Raw genomic sequence first — 16,884 nt, 5'->3', positions numbered from 1 at the left:
CTCTGCATTTTTAGGGAAATGCAAACTGCAGTTTGCGTTAATGTTGCATAGTTCTCTTCCACATCTTCTTCACCAATAGAGCTGGCTGGTGTGAAGATATTACTTGTAAGACATAAATATTACTAAAGTTCCCAGCTTGGCATATTTATCGAAATAGCCTACCTGTGAAATTTCCAGTAGAAACAAAACCAATCATGCCCACGCTACAAACGCCCCCGATTACTAATAGGAACAAAGCAAAATAAATATCCAGGATAAACTGATGATTTAAAAGTATATTCTATTATACTCTTAATGTATTAAATTGGCATTAAAAAGGTAAGAAAACCAATTACATTTACATTTTTAATAAAGGATAATAAAAGACAAATTACAGCCAACTGTTAAGCTTTTTTCCTTTTTTTTTTAATTCTAGGGTACATGTACTGAAAAAAACAGAACAAGAAAGTCAGTTCAAGGGCTTTTTTTTTTTTAAACAAACAAGTGATACTGCAGTCTTTCCTGTCACAGGTTTTCAAGCAATTCTATAAATCTAACCAGTCACATAAGATACTGAATGAGGAGTCTCTCACATTTGTTACTTTTAATTCCCAAGTGGTCAATATCCAGTATTTTCACTTCTGGGTAAGAGAAAAGGCATTTTGGTCCATTAATTCACCTACTCGCTCTTGGAGGACATTAACCAACTCTGCTATTACGAAGACGTGAGTGTCATCAATGTCTTGAATGATGAACTTCTTCCCTAGGGCATTTGACTCATCCAAGTACAGCAGAAACTGCTTCATGGCAGGGTCACTGTAGAGATAAACACGTGATGACGAGACACCTTACTGTCAAGTTACAGAGACCTGAATGATCAGAGCTGCACATGCAGAATTTTAGGATAATTTTAAAAGTTCAATCTCTCACTCCCTTTCTGACTCAAGTGTTAATGATTAATTGACACAGCTGCATTTTTAGAACTATTGGTGCAAGTTTAAGAGAAAGAGACCAATGACAAGATTTTAAAAGAATAATTTGCCACTGACAAGTGAAAAAGTAAGGGATTGTTCAAAGCTTTGTAGTTAGTAGGGACTCAAAGCACAGCCCTCTTAACTGATTTTAACGATAAATTTCCTAACTTGTCCATGGCTATTACATTTAAGAAGCCAATAGTTTTCACTAATTTGCCAGTGACAAATTAATTTACAAAGCCAGTTCAACAGTCACTTTGATGAAGCAGGGTGTACAGCAAGACTCAGATCTGGATTCAACCCCCACTTTATCACTTACTTGAGTGATCTTAATATGTACGTCACCTCCCAAAGCCTCAAAGTGAGCCTACATAACAGAACTGCTATGGAAATTAAAGAAGAAAAATGCCAAGAATAGTGTTTGGTTTGCAGTAAATATTCAAGTTTTTTCCCCTTCCTTAACATTCTGAAACTTGTAAGTCTGAACTACCATTCAGAATCTTTCAAGGAAATTGTAACCAAATCGCTTTGATCAAAGAGATCTAAATTCAATTCTATTTGTGGTTTTTTTTAGTTTGGAATGAATAGGACACTCATAAGGGAAAGAGGGATAACATCTCCTAGGTTTACAGAAATATGTTTCTTTCATAAAAACCCTGACTCACAACAAGGGACACCCTTTAGACCTAATATAATATACAATAATGTGTTTAGCAAAAGATGAATATAAAAATGTCAAGTTGCATACAGATTTTAATTCTTAGAGAAACATAATCTTACACAATCTGTTGATTTCTTGAGGAATGTCAACATCAATTAAAAGATAACAATTTAATTCAAAAGAGGTCAGTGTAATTTACAGAAAACCATATGTTTTCTTTCAGGTACAAACATAGGTATAAGTGAAGCTAACAAGGTATTTACTTCAATCACTAAATGAGTATGGTTCATGGTGTATTAATCGTTAATAAAGTCAACACTTCCTTAAAAAATTATCTTAATTACTTTAAATAACTATTAAAATAATTTTATTAATAATTTACTATGCAGTAAAATGTGAATAAGGAAGTCTGCCCATGTTAGAAATGACAGATTTTAAATTTAGTTTCTAGTATATTTGTTATCTTAGGTTCAGAATACTTAGGTTACACTTACCACTTGACTTTGGCAAAATTCAGTTAAATTCTATAGTTGCAGTATTAGAATGACCATACTAATGTAGGAACTTGATTTGTTCAGAAGCAGCAGATTTGCTATTTCAAGTTTTATTCCTTCATTCAATAGACACTGAGTGCCTACCAGGCACTAGGCACTATTCTGGGCTGGGGATTCAGCAGTGAACAAGGTAATTTAAAGCCTTTCTGTCACGGAGCTTATGTTCTAGTGGTAACACTATGACACACACACACACAAACCAGGGAAGTGGGATGAGAAATGGCAGTGATGACAGTGATGGGATCTTGCAAGGGTCAGCAGGGGAGTCGGGGAAGGCCTTACTGAGCAGGTGATACCTGAATAAACACCAGCAGGAGGTAGTGAGCAAACAGGAGGTGACTGGAGTAGAACATCCCAGGCAGAGTGAACAGCAAGGCCACAGTGGGGTGACTGAAGGGGGAGCGTAGTGGGAGACGAGGCAAGAACATTATAACTGGTCCAGATCATGCAGAGCCTTAAGATGACTTTAGGGACTATAGCTTTTACTGAGTGATGTGATTTAACCGACACAACTGACTTAAATTTTAAATGTAAGGATCATACTGGCTGCTGGGTTGAGAAAAGACTGGTGGTGGTAGAGGCAAGGGTGGAAACAGGGAGACCAACGAGAAGGTGACTGCAGTAACCCAGACAAGACAGAACGATTTGGACTCAGGTGGTAACAGTGAAGATGAGCAGTGGCTGAATTCTAGATTTATGTCGAACGTAAAGCCAACATAACTTGCTGAGACTGGACTTGAGCTTCGAGAGAAGAATTAAGGAGATGCCAAGATTTTTGGTGTGAGCAAATGGAAGGATGGAATTGTCTTTCACTGAGATGAGGAGGAACACAGGAAGAACAGGTGTGCAGTTAAGGTCAAGAGTCTGGTTTAAGGCATGTTACATGTGAGGTGCTTCTGGTACCCAAGTGAAAGCTGGATATACAATTCTGGATTTCAGAAGTGAAGCCCAGAACGAAGAGTCAGTCAGTCAACAACGTACAGACGGTATTTAAAGCCATGACAAAGGAGTGAGCAGTGCTTCAGAGAAGAGTCCAAGGACCAGTCCCTGGATACCCCAACATCAAAAGGTTAGGAAGAAAAGGATGAACCAGCAAAGTAGATTATAAATAAGTGATCATTGAGGGAGGAAGAAAACCGGAGGAGTACCGGAAGCTAAGTGAACAAAGGAGATCCAGGAAGAGGAAGAGATCAACTGAGTCAGATGCTGTTAACAGGAACAAGAAGATAAGGACTGAGAATTGATTTCTGGATTCAGAAAGTTACTGGACCTTCCCAAGAGCGGCTGCAGGACCACGACTATAGGGGAGAGTGCCTGACTGGAGAGGTTTTCAGATTGAGAGGAGAGAAAGCAGAGGAAGTGAATATAAACAAGTCTTCTAAGAAATCTTGCTACAAAGAGCGGGAAAATCAAGTGGGAGTTTTTGCTCCTCACCCCCTGCCCGAGCAGCAGATTACAGCATGCTTGTGATACTGATGGGAATGATGTAGCAAAGAAAAGTTGATAACGCAGGAGAAAGAGTGGAAAACTGCTGAAAAGGTATCCTTAGGCAAGACAGGCTGGGATCCAGTTCCCAAGGAGAACTGGCTGTTGACAGGAGAACAGACAGTTCACCCACAGTGACTGTGGGGGAGGAAGGAGTATATGGGCCTCGGTCCATGTGACAAGGACTAGTGGAAGTTCTCTTCTGATTGCTTCCATTTTCTCAGTGCAACAGAACAAGGTAACCAGCTGAACTGAGGACAGGGAAGATTTTTGAGGCAAGTTCTCTTCTTGTGAAGGTATGAAATATATCCTATCCATTCTAAGAAGCACATCCCCCAATCCCCACCCCATTTTAACATCTCCAAAGTTGGGATGGATCTTACATTTAATGGCATGTTATAGTACAGTTGGCAGTAATTTTTCTTAGAGGTACATAAAATATTGGTAATCTTTAAAACAGATGACATCTTAATTTGATTAAATATAACAGCTTTACTAGGAAAGTGGGAGAATAGATGGACTAGGAAACGTAACAGGTTTGCAAATTAGTATTAAGGCTCACATGAGTTCAACAGCCATGAATTTAAAGTGAGACCAATCAGTATGTCTGCATGTCTTCTCCACCCATCCAGAGCTGTGGAGGTAAAGGTTCAGAGCAGGGGGAGAGCTGGATTGAACCAGATCTGGTCAGTGTGACTGAGGTGGGGGCAAGGAAACGAGAATGCTGTTGGACTGTGGGATGTAAGCAGGGGATGGAGGAAAGCAAGAATGTTGGGTGGTCAAGGACAGGGAAAAGGTGGGACGATCAAAGGACTGCAGGTCTGCAGAGTTGAAATTATAAAATGAGGGCATTAGAGGGAGTGAACTGGAAAGAGGAGGTGGCAGTCAGAGTTAGGTGCCTGAAATGGAGATTCTGAAGAGATGGCAGCACTGGCTGGGACACAGGTAGGTGTGTCTATGTGAATTGGTGGCTATGACAGGGTGGAGGAGAGCTCATTGGAAGAGGTAAGGGAACTAAGAGGACAGGGTACTGAAAGGACTATACACATGAAATTGTTAAGAATTTGTGGAGAACTTCTCAAGAGTGACAGGTAGCCTTCAAGGAAGAGCCTTCAAGGAAAGACTCAGGTGTTTGCAGACGGTTACACAGAGGAGGATCAGTGGGTGGTCTAGTCAGACTCAGACCTGGGGGTTTCTATGGAAGAGGGAGGGAGGATTTCTGCAAGTGGCAAATGAGGAGCAAGGTAAAGACCTGTCCCATTTCTTGGCCCAATGGTACGAGAGGTTATTAGGGAAAAAAAGTCGACATACACAAAAAAGGTAGGGGGGTGTTACTGGGGAAAGAAAGAGGGAAAGTTCAGGGAAGAGGCTGAGGGTATAGGGGATTCTGCTGCTGTCTCACTAGGTTCTAGAGCAAGGATGGGGTGGAGGTGAATAGGAGACAGAAATTAAAAGCAGATGTATAGAGCCATAAGGTCATGAGTGTTAAAGGAATGAGGGATGGCCTGGAAGTCTGTGGCTTTTTTGGGTGACTGAAAACAAAGAAAAGTAGGAATAAAGGTCATGGGAATGAGAGTCTCAAGGCAGATAATGATAAAAACAATGGGTTTTCTTGTTAGCCCTTTAAAATAAATTTTGGGTCTAAATGTAACAATAATGAGGATAAATAAGGACATCAGAAAAATTGCTGCCCAAGTGTGATACACTATCTTGTTACTGTTTGAGTGCCCTGCACTCACAGATGACACCGATTTGCTCTAATTAGCTGCTACTACGAGGTACTAGAGATAGCAAGGGTTCAGTGGTTCCAAAGACTTAGCTCCAGAAATTTTCTAAGTGAAATAAATTTACATACTTTCAATTAAATAAAAGCTAAGCAACTGAAACCAAGAAGCGTCAGAGGACTGACGATCTGTGCTTTGAATCAACACATCAGTGCTTTAAATATTTTTGCTATTTGCATACCACCCTTGGCATTTTAACCATCTCTTGCAGCACCTGCATTACATATACTTAATATTTTTTTTATATTGCCTTTAAATCAACTAACTTCTAAACTAACTTCATCTGGTACAAAATCACCAGTCATGTTGATATGTTTTATTTTCTTCTCAGTTTTCTCAGATAATTTAAACTGGTTATACCAAAACTATTTTTGTGCTCTACCCCACCGCCCCTAATCTGTGTTCTACTCCAAACCATTCTGAATGCTAGCTGTATTCCCTATACCTGAGGAAACACGACTAAAGGACAAATGGGATGAGAACTTATAAAATGACTGGTCAGTGACACACTGAAATAACTACCTCTAATATCAACTGCCTCAAGCTTTTTGAAAAAAAATGGAAAGCAGTCAATTTGATATTGAACTTTCAAACATGTATTTGAAATATAATCTGTAATGATTCAAAAAGACACTCAAAAGTTTAAGGGACATTTTGTTAGGAAGTGCTGAGGGCCTAGAATATTTTGCAAGAATATAGGCTGTTTACTTGTACATGAGAAAGTCTCTGGGCGAACCTGCTGGCAGGAAAGAACCAAAACCAAGTGGCCATGTATGTATTTGGTCGAAGTACTGGTATCAGGGCTAGTGAGCAGGAAAAAATATCTTTGCCCTGGAAATGTAAAGGGCAGGTATCATCAGCCACCTCCTAAAGAACCTCAGTATGGCTCCCATAAAATATGATTCTAAAACGTATTACACCATGAGGGGCCTACTAGGATGATGTAGCTACATGTAAGAGAGACTGCAACATTAATCGGTTGGATAAAGTTGTCAGTACTGTCCATCCAATCAGAACAATAATCTTTGCTTAGTCAATGGTAAACAATCCTTCCTGATAGTAATTAGCTAACAGATGTAATTACTTAAAATTTTAAAAAGTATTTGTCTGTAAATTCTGTTATGTTCTGAGAGTAGAATGTTTTAGAAAATTGTTATTGAATGTGAAAATGGCTTTGTTCATATCACTTAAAATATTTTCAAAGCTGTATTATTTGATTATAAGAATGTCATAAATCAACACCTTGTTTTATTAGCACATTTAACTACCTAAAATTTTATCTGCAGTTTGGATCACTTCTTTCCTTATGATCACTTCCATAAGATAAACATCTAGAAATGGAATTATTGCGCTAAAGCATATAAAAGCCCAAAAGACCGATCAAATTACTTTCCAGATCAGCTACTTCTCAAGGTTGCACTTCTATCATCATGTTGGCAGCTTGGTGAGAGCTTGCTTTTTAAAAGCTACGACTGGAAGACAACAGTCACTTCATTTCGAAGCTATTCTGGTGTAACCTGCCAAAAAGGAAGTCTAGTGTGCACACCTTTTTTGTACTGAAACTTGAATTCAATTTATCAAGAACCTATTCTTATCCACTCTGATCCTCACTGTGGTAACCGAGAAGCTCTAAAGGACACTAATAACCTAGAATTTAGGCTGAGATTACATTCTTTGATTCAATTCTATTAACAAAGTTCTTTCAGTAAACAAATATTTACTAAGCACTCAAATAGAGATATATATATAGCTATATATATGCAAAGATATATATATATTTCAGGCACTGTTCTGGGTGCCCAGGAAACTTCAGTGAATGTGGCCCTGCTAAGAATAAGCAGCAAAAGCTCACAAAAGATACATAAATGCTGTGAAAGAATAGGACAGTGGTTAGACTGGTTTTGCCTTAGCTCTTGTTTTTCATATACAATACAGGTTTGGAAGCCAAACCCAGAGGATAAAACTGGACTAGGAATACCTGTTTCTCCAGATTCTTTGCTGCTGTACTGTATACTGGTTAGAGTGCGCACCCAGACAACGTATCTTCCCTGCTGAAGCACCTGCCAAACCAACTGTGATAAATGTCACACCAGAGGTCTGCTCCAGCACCTGGACTTGGACACAGACATTTGCTGTGCATATGCTCCTTGCTTCGATGACTGCTGTGGTTGGCTAGACTTGGGAAAACTCTTGGTGTGAGGCTGGCAGTTGACAGTGGTAGATCCCAACAAAGAGGAAGTCCTCACCTACCTCATTCTGACATAAAAATATAAAAAACTTGAATTTAGCTTTAGATTTTGGTATTTGATAAGCCTTGGGAGGAGAGAATCTTATTATATCCAAGTACTTTGATTTTTCAGTTCACTGATAGCTGGGTCTAAGTGGCCAGCATCACAAACTGGTTTATTTGCTTCTTTAATGTAAAGCTGTACTCTGATGCACCTAGATGTTTCATATAATCTATGACTATTATGAAGTAATAAACAGACTTATGCTGATACTGTATTACTAACAATTTTCTCTTTGGCATCAAAGACAGGAGGGAAATTGAAGGAATTTTCCAGTTACCACTCCAACATGTGTACTTGATCATGAAAGTGGACTCACAGGCTCTGGCCATACCCTTTATGAATCTGTTGTTTCTTAGGCCTGGAGTCTTCTTGGAAGAGCTGTATATTTGGGAAGACAGTTACCTTTTTGAAAAATCATGCAAGCTTTACTTTAGAAAGTTGAAGGGAAAAAGTAGTTTTGTAAGGACAGTATCCATCTGCAAAATAAAATTTCAGTAGCACTGGTGCAAAACAATTCCCTAAAGGGGAACTGATTACCAAACTTAAGCTGACTAAATGCTTCTCAAACTAAAAATGCACTATGACAAGATCCTTTTGCATGTACAATTTTGATTTAGTAGATGTGGGGTGTGGTCTGAAATTTTTCATTTCTAACAAGCTCCAGGTGATGCTGCTGCTGCTGCTAGCCTGGGGAATACATGGAAAAGCAAGGTGACAGAGGGCCACTGGCACCCAGGCAGAGTTCAGAGGCTTGATAACAAGCAAACTAGAGGAGAGCTCACCCAATCAGCAAAGAATATACCTCAGTTTCTCTCACAGATCCTTACTCTTTGCTCTTAAGACTAAACTGAGCGTCTACCACTGAAATTTTAATGAGTTTCCCAGAGTATTGCTCTTGAAAATGCAGTCCAGCCATCATTAAAAAAATACATAGGCATGATACTATCCCAACCACCATTCCAAAAGGACTATTTTGGAAACAGACTAAATTATTCCAAGGTTATTCTTGAATAGGTAACAATGACAAAGAAAAAAAATGGATGTGGGAGAGACTTAGGGAAAGTAGCAACGGGAGTGAAACTGTGCAGTAAAAGAGTCATCACAAATCACTAGGGAAGGAAATAAATGGTGCTGGACAATTTTTCAGCTATTTGACCAAAAGAAGCAGCTAACTTAGATCTTCACCTTGTAAAATGTCCCTCCTTCCAATAAATTCTAGATGAATGAAGCTTAAAGTACCAACGAAAACAAAAATATGAAAACCCAATGAGAGGGTGAATATTGATCAAATCCAGGATAAAGATTACATTTAGGAGTTAGAAGAAACAAAAGGGAAAAAACTGATAGCTGACACTGTGTGTGTGTGTATTCTCTGTGCTAAAAATTAACATTAAAAGACCAACCAGTAAAATGTTTCTATTAATTATGACAAAGTGATAAGAAAAATAAAATACAAAAATTAGCTTAGAAGTATTTTCCAAACAAATATGAAAACGAATATATGGATGTGTATGCATGAACAGGACACTGTGTTGTACATCAGAAATTGACAAAATGACACGTTGTAATTGACCGTACTTCAATTAAAAAAAAAGTGTTCCAAAAGACAACAGCATGGTATGCTTAGAATTTCTAGGATCTAGATCTGTCCCTTTGCTTTCCCAAGTGACTACCTTTCTTCTCTCTAGTGGTTTGTTTTTATGAACATACATTCTAGTCTCTCACATTAAAACAACAAAAATAACAAAAACCAGAGTCCCTTAACACAGTCTTCTTCAGCTACCACCCCATCTCTCTATTCCTTTGCTCATTATCACAACAAAACTTCTCCAAATAGTCTCCACTTCCTTGCTTCCCTTTCTCTTTTTAAAGTACTCCAATCCGGCATCTATCCCACTTCTCCATTTAACAGCTCTCACACAAAATTGACGACCTCCAGGGTGTCTTCACCTTATCCCACCTCTCATCACCACCAGACACAGCCCTTGCGCCTTCAGGAAACATTCCCTCCCTTAGTTTCCTTCCTACTTCACTGGCTGTTCTCTTAATTGCCTGTGTTACTCAAACTCTAAATCTGCACTATCCGTAAGGTAGCCATAGTCACGTGACACTACTGAGCACTTGAAATGTGGTTACTTTGTGAGATGTGCTCTAAAAGCAAAATATACATTGGATTTTGAAGCTTTAGTATGAAAAAAGACTTAGTAAAGTTTTGAAGTGTTTGTATGGACTTTGAAGATTCAGTACCTGTTGAGATACTTTGGGTATACTGAGTTAAATAAAATACATTAAGTTCACCTGTTTCATTTTACCTTCCAATGTGGTTACTATAAAGTTAAGACTACATATGTGGATCTCATTATATTCCTACTGGACAGTGCTGCTCTAAATGCCAGAGTATTGTAGGGTTTGGTCTTGCTTCTCCCCCAGCCTTGCCATTACAGAAACAGTACCATCATCCATACAGTGGCTCCTGTCAGGGGCAGAGAAATGTAGAAAGTAGTATTTTCAGACAATGGAAGTGCCACAGGGCAGGACACCCAGATGAGACAGAACTGTTTGGTGGGGCAAACATACAAGTGGAGACTGAGCAAGAGTGGTCTAGCGATTCAGGTTTTCAGACTGGGAAAAATTAAGCCCTACATTAGCTATGAGGAGCTCAATTCTGCCCAATGTTTCTAGTTTCTCCTTCGGAATGTGTGCCTAGTTTAAGAAATCTTCAACTGGCTTTCTTTCTCTTTTTTAAAGACCAAAGTTTGTGATTGTGAAGACTCAGGCAGAACCTAAAATTCTAGTCAATTCCTGATGATTTGAGAAACAAGGCCTGTTCACCTAAAGAGGGTTAATTTAACAAATATGCTGCTTTTGACCAAAAGTTCTTGGAAATAATGCCAATTACATCAATTCAACAAAGACACAAATGTGGCAGTAGGAAGAAACTGAGCAACAAAATCTGTCCCACTTGTTATTAAGTAAGAAAAATGAAGTTTAGAAAGCTGAAAGACTTGATTCATTTAGATCTTAGAACAAAACAAAAAATGCATTTTGGAAGTATACATGCAAATCAAGATTCAATGTGCAGATTTAAAACTCATTAAGTATCAAAACTACTAACCATTTAGCAGGGAGGGTACAGCTCAGTCATAAGAGTGCATGCTTAGCATGCACAAGGTTCCAGATTCAATCCCCAGTACCTCCATTAAATAGACCTAATTACCTCCTCCCCTCAAAAAACAAACAAAAAACTAACCATTCTATAAGCACTCCTTTCAAGACGTTGACCATCTTTTCCGAGTCAGAAGGTGCAGATGACCATAAAAATGCTGAAAAAAAAAAAAAAGAAAGAAAGAAAAAGGGGGGGGGGTGTAAAGTAACAAAACACAAAACCATCAACTTCCATATCCTTTGGGGATTTACTTTCGAAATGAGGCAAGAAATTAAGTGTCAAAACATGTGCGTCTATGAGAGACAGAGCTAACACTAGAAAAACAGATATTCTGATTTTCTAGCGAAATTAAAATGAATATTTGGAATACTAGCAATGCATAAATCTTACTTGCAAACAAATTCTACCCGCTGTCAATCCTAATGAAAGCAAGGGGACTAACTCCACAGCACTGTGCCCCAACCAAGGTATAAAGCATGTTCTTTAGTCAAAAGATTTCTTCCCATCCAGGAGTATGATAAAACATAACATCCTTGGAGACAGGACTCACAGAATGGTAGCTCTGAAAAGGGCCTTAGAAATTGTATAGCGAGTCCGACCATCTCGTTTTACTGACGAAGAGATTAAGCCACAGCTCCCGCCCGCCCCTACTCAATAAAAGTATAATCCAGGTCTCTAGATTTCGTGTTCCTTTGCCAAGTAAATTACGTTCCCCAATGATGTGAGCTTGAAGGAAAGGAACCCACTCAGCCCCGCCAACTTAACCCTTAAACTTCTGCACCTGGGTGCCCGGCAATGCCTCCCCAAAGGAAATCCAACGTTCCCTGCGGGACAGCCGACCGGCCTAGTCAGGAAGAGCCCAGAAAGGGGGCGGGATACCGCCCTTTACCCCAGCACCTGAAGGACAGGCTTGTTGGACTTCCCCTCTCCTCTTTTTCTTCTAGACCCCCGATCTCCCACTCTTCTCTCACACTCCAAGAGCCGTCACCACGCACCTCCGCCCACAGATCCAGCAGCGCCTCGGCGTCGCCGACAGAGTGCGCCTGCGCCAGCTACGTCATCGCGACAGCGACGCTCCCGTGGGCGGAACACCTCTGCAGGAGGCGGGGCGCGGGCTGGGCCGAGGGGCGGGGCGGGGCGCGGTGAGGGCGCGGTCACGTGCCGCCCGGCGCCGGTGTAGGGCGCGGGCTGGGAGCCGCGGAGAGGGCGGGCTCCCCGCCGACCGGGTCCCGGGTGAGCGGCTGGGGGCAGGCCGAGTCAGCGTGCCGGCAGGTATGAAGGGAAGGCCGGGTTCGTAGGGGCGGGCGAGGGCCTCGGCGAAGCCAGGCACTGCGGGGAGTGGGGAGGGCGCTGACGGGGCGCGGCCGGTGCGCCCCCGCGAGGACGCACGGACCCTGGCTGACCCGCTGACCCGCCGCTCGGCGTGAGGTGAGGGCCTCTCTCCCAGAGTCTGCAACTCGACTCTTGTTTCCTGGTCGCCGCTTTTCTGTGGTTCCTCTCCGAAGCCCAAAGAGCACCTGCCGGTACCATCAGCCCGGGCGCTTTGGTCAGGGAAAGATAATGAAAATGAGAAGGAAACAGTCTCCTCATTTAAATCGGAACCTTCCAGACCACAGCTTCTAGCTCTGACCGAGAGGTTGAACAGATTGAAGGCTGATAGGTGTCTAAGACGGGTAACTGTCATTTTAAAGTAAAAGACCCCAGAGAGTTCTAAAATTAGTTCCTTCCCCAAATTAGGATCTATAGTCTAATAGAGCTCTCTCTCCAATTGTTTTCACACCAGTGGAGAAATGAGGTTCATGCTTTCTGTTCCTAAGATAAAATTGTACTTCTCCAATGGTGTATTCATGTGATTTACGAACCTAGCTTTTCCATCTATTTTCCTCTTTCCCTCAACTCTTTCTCTTATGGTTGGTTTCCATAGTGCTGCGCATGCTCGCTCGCGCGCCCTCTCCCTCCCCCCCCCCTCTTTCTTTCTCTCTCTCTAATCTCCCAAATATAGCTCTTCCCAAGTATCTTTTCAGTTTTTTTCTTCTTGAATGCATTTATCTCCTGGACTGTCCCATCAGTTCCATCACATTGGACCTCCATTCTTGTGCTCCAGGTGCTGGCCTGATGCCTGCACATTAATGACCTGTGGTAACTCTCCACCTCTCAAACTGAACTAGTTCTCACTTCATTTTAACTTCCAAACCTACTTTTCTTCTTGTGTTTTTCTAAGTCGTCCAGATTTAAAACTTCAATTTATTTATTCAACAAACATTTTGTGCAGTATGTGCCAGACCCTGTTCTAGACACTGCGAATACAATGGTAAACTAATTACAGTGGGGGAGAGAGACACTGACCTCAGTTAATAAGAAGGTATCCGATGTGATCTTATAAAGAGTGACTGGAAAGGCTGCTTTGGTTTAGAGGGTGTCAAAAATGGCCTTCAGTTCAAGCAGACTTCTGAAGTAAAATCTTTTATACACCAGTACTAAGTAGGAATTTGAATTAAAAAAATACTACTCATAACAGTATTTAATACTAAAGGTATCTAGAAATAGATCAAATTAAAGCTGCATAGTCCTTTAGTGAGAAACTTATAATGTTCTATTGAAATGCATAAAAGAAGACCCAAGTAAATGGAGAGGTATACCATATTCATGGATAGGAAACCTCACTATCATAAAGATGTCAGTTTTTCCCAGTTTTCCAGATTCATTGCAGTTCCGAATAAAATTGCTATATGGTTTTTCATGGAAGTTGACATGCTGACTGTAAAATGTATACGGAAAGGCAAAGCACCTAGAATTGCTAAGTCAATTTTGAAGAAAAAAATCTGTTCCTCCTGGATATCAAAACAATATAAAGCCATAATAATTGAGATTACTGTCTCAATTACTGGTATTGGTTTAAGGACAGAAAAGTAGACTCATGGAGCAGAATAGAGAGCTTAGAAACACACTTACATACATGTGGGAGCTTGGTTTACCACTAAGTGGTATTACAAAGCATGGGGGAAAGTACAGGCTGTTCAATAAATGATGCTGAGATATGTGATATCCAAATAGATTAAAGACAAAATTAGATTCCTTTCCACACCATTTCCGACAGTAATTTCCAAATGGATTAAAGATATATGTGAAAAGTATTTAGAAAAAAAAAAGCAGGCTATGTTGTCTTGAGGGAAGATTTCTGTTTTTTGTCTGTTTTATTGCTGTTAAATACACATAACGTAAAATTTGCCATTCTAAACACTTTCATGTGTGCAATTCAGTTTGTGTTATTGTGCAGCTATTACTACTGTCTTTCTCCACAACTTTTTCATCTCTCTGGAAAGGATTTCTTAAGTTACAGAAAGCACCATTGAGGATCCTGTTATATTACTCCAAATGAGAGATGGTGGTGACATGCACTTGAGTGCTAACAGTGAAGATGGAGAAAAGTGGCTGAATTTGGGATATGTTTTGATGGCAGACAGCAGTTACTGTGCTTGGTTTAGATAATGTGAAGGGAAAGCAAGGAATGAAAGGCAATATCAAGTTTTTTGCTTGACCTGTGAGGTAAATTATTTGCCATATATCATCAAAAACCACTTACCATTTGCTTGGTGGTGATGAGAGTAGGAGAAGGAAGAGTTTGGAAAGAAAAAAATGAAGAATTCTGTTTTGGACAGTTAAGTTTGAAAGACCTGTTGGACATTCAAGTGGAAATGTTCCAGTAGCTGTTGGATAGACATCTGGAAAGATGGTGACTGGAGTTACAACTTCAGGATCACTGGCATATAGATATTTAAAACTGATGTATTAGGATTAGATTTGGCTGCATTACATAGAAAATATAATAATGACTTAAATATGCATCTAATTCTATAGGTAGGCAGGCTGTGGCTGGTATGGCAGCAGCTCCATGATTATCACGGACTTGGACTCCTGTCTTGCTGTTCTGCCATCCTTAGCATGCTGCCTCATGGTTGAGATGGCTGCTTTAATTCCAGATGCCACCTGCTCATAGCAAGAGGTAAGAGGGACTCACAGGAAATACTGCCACTCAAGATGAGCTCTCAATCAAAAATTATGAAGCATATAAATAAATAAACCACCAAGAAGGATAGCCAGTTATTAGAAATGGTGGTTCTAACAGAAACTTTAAAATAAGTATGTTCAAAGTGTAAAGGAAGGTTTAGAAACCACATGTATCAGTTAGCTTTTTGCTGCACTATGAACTATCCCAAAACCTAGTCACTAAAATAGCCATTTTATTATTGCTTACAAGTTTAAGGGTTGAATATGGGGTTTATAGGGTCAGCTAGGGGCTAGTTAGTCTGGGATGACCTCATGAGCCTGGCAGTTTGTGCTGGCTGTCAGTTGGTACTGGTGTTTGGGCTAATGGGGGGATATTGAGCAGCATTTCTCTTTTCCTCCAGCAGAATAACCTGGGCGTCTTTACATGCTGGTCGTCACAAGTTTCCCAAGGCAGAACAGACAGAAACCCCAGTATGCATTGCTTCTCAAGTCTCATTTGAAGTCAGTTGTAAGGCCAGTCCATGGTCAGTATGGGAAGACACTACCAAAGAACATAGATATGGGAAAAGGAATAACTTGTGGCCATTTTTCACAATCTGTCATAATTTAAGACAAAAAACAGAGTAGAATGTGAAAAGAGCAGGCAAGTGTGAAGTGAGCCAAATAGAAGTTTTAGAAATAAGGGAAAGTTATTGAAATACTCAGTAGATAGATTGAATGGCAGGCTAAATACAGCTAAATAAAAGATTGGTGAATTGTAAGACAGATTTGGGGAAACAATCCATAAAAATGTCCAGAGACAGAAAAAGTTAGAAAATATGGAAGAAGTTGAGCTTTGGAAGTAGAATCAGAAAGTCTAAAGTATACCCAATAAGAGTACCAGAAGGAAAAAATAGAGTGGAGCACTCCAAATCCTGAGCAATACATATAAAAGCAAACCAGTACCTAGACATAACATACGGAAGTTTAAGAACATCTAAAACAAATATCTTCAAACTGCCAGATGAAGTACAGTAATCATGATAATAAGTAACATTTGTTGAGCACTTAACTTGGAATAGGCACTATTCTATGTACTTTACATGTATTATGTCATATTTATATAACTCCTTAAAGTAGTCCTATTATTGCCATTTTGTAGGTGAGGAAAGTGAGGCACAGAGAGGTAAATTAGCTCGTAAGCATATGTCTAGTTGTGTTTTAAAACATACTGAGAACTTTGTTTTAATCACGTGTGGTAAGATGACAAACACAGAGACAACTGTCTTGAAAGAACAGTTTACTATAGTATTGCTTTCAAGAGGAGGGGGCGTGCCATGCTGTGCACTTAGGGAGGCATTGGGATTGCTCAGATGGAGTGAGGGGAAACCACGGGCCAGAGCCTGTTATGATTTTCGTGGGAAAGAATGGATAAGATGGGGTAGTCAAGCTGAACAAATTTAGGATTGGATGGATTGAATAATTTTGGCAGCCTTTGGGCTATAGGGAAAGTCCTTAGTTTTCTGATACCTGGCCCTGGATTGATACAGGGCAGGGGAAATATTGACTTGGTGTATGATGGATAAAGGAGGTTTGCGAGTAGGACTGAGGATTGGTTGGTTTGCACATGAATGGTGTACTCACAAGCGGGTTGTTTGCAATTTCTAGAAATCAGCTAACCTCTGAAGGGGCAGTTGTCTCCTGGGTCCTCAAGGCACCAAGATGTCAAAGCATAGTAAAATAAAAGACACAATTAATATAGGTTGTTGGTGGAACTGGATTTGAAACTAGCCAGTGTGGTTCCACAGAGAACCTTCCTAACCTCTTTCTTACTTTGCCTACAGAGAAACAAAAAGACTTGTAACAGATTTCTCATGAGCAACAACAAATACCAGGTGAAATGTCAGTAGAAGTATGGTTAACATGCTTAAGGAAACCTACTGTTAATTTAGAATTCTAAACCCAGCTAACTATGTTATGTAAGAGAGTAAAATATAATGCTT

The 16,884-nt window shown here is 40.1% G+C and overlaps 2 protein-coding genes across 3 annotated transcripts in view; one reads left to right on the top strand and one right to left on the bottom strand.

Moving 5' to 3' along the window:
* Positions 1-263: 263 nt before the first annotated feature.
* On the bottom strand, positions 264-11,981 carry GTF2H5 (general transcription factor IIH subunit 5). Its single transcript, XM_014554487.2, has 3 exons — positions 11,890-11,981; positions 10,979-11,051; positions 264-795 (listed from the first exon to the last, which is right to left on the bottom strand). Exons 2-3 carry the CDS (start codon positions 11,011-11,013, stop codon positions 615-617), a joined length of 216 nt encoding a protein of 71 aa, XP_014409973.1. The 5' UTR covers positions 11,014-11,051; positions 11,890-11,981; the 3' UTR covers positions 264-614.
* Positions 11,982-12,028: 47 nt separating this feature from the next.
* The window catches only part of SERAC1 (serine active site containing 1), a 60,957-nt gene continuing 56,101 nt past the window's right edge, over positions 12,029-16,884 (top strand). Inside the window, exons 1-2 of one of the 2 annotated variants that reach the window (XM_032485257.1) lie at positions 12,044-12,166; positions 14,753-14,897. In XM_032485257.1, coding sequence (XP_032341148.1) covers positions 14,875-14,897 — 23 coding nt within the window. In that variant the 5' untranslated portion in view covers positions 12,044-12,166; positions 14,753-14,874. Of the gene's footprint in view, positions 12,167-14,752; positions 14,898-16,884 lie in introns of both variants that reach the window. The other variant, XM_032485258.1, reaches the window with a different exon arrangement.

This window comes from Camelus ferus, chromosome 8 (assembly GCF_009834535.1).
Source record: "Camelus ferus isolate YT-003-E chromosome 8, BCGSAC_Cfer_1.0, whole genome shotgun sequence".
Taxonomy (NCBI): Eukaryota; Metazoa; Chordata; class Mammalia; order Artiodactyla; family Camelidae; genus Camelus; species Camelus ferus.
The sequence above is the reverse complement of the archived record's forward strand: the minus strand, read 5'-3'. Positions and strand labels throughout refer to the sequence as shown.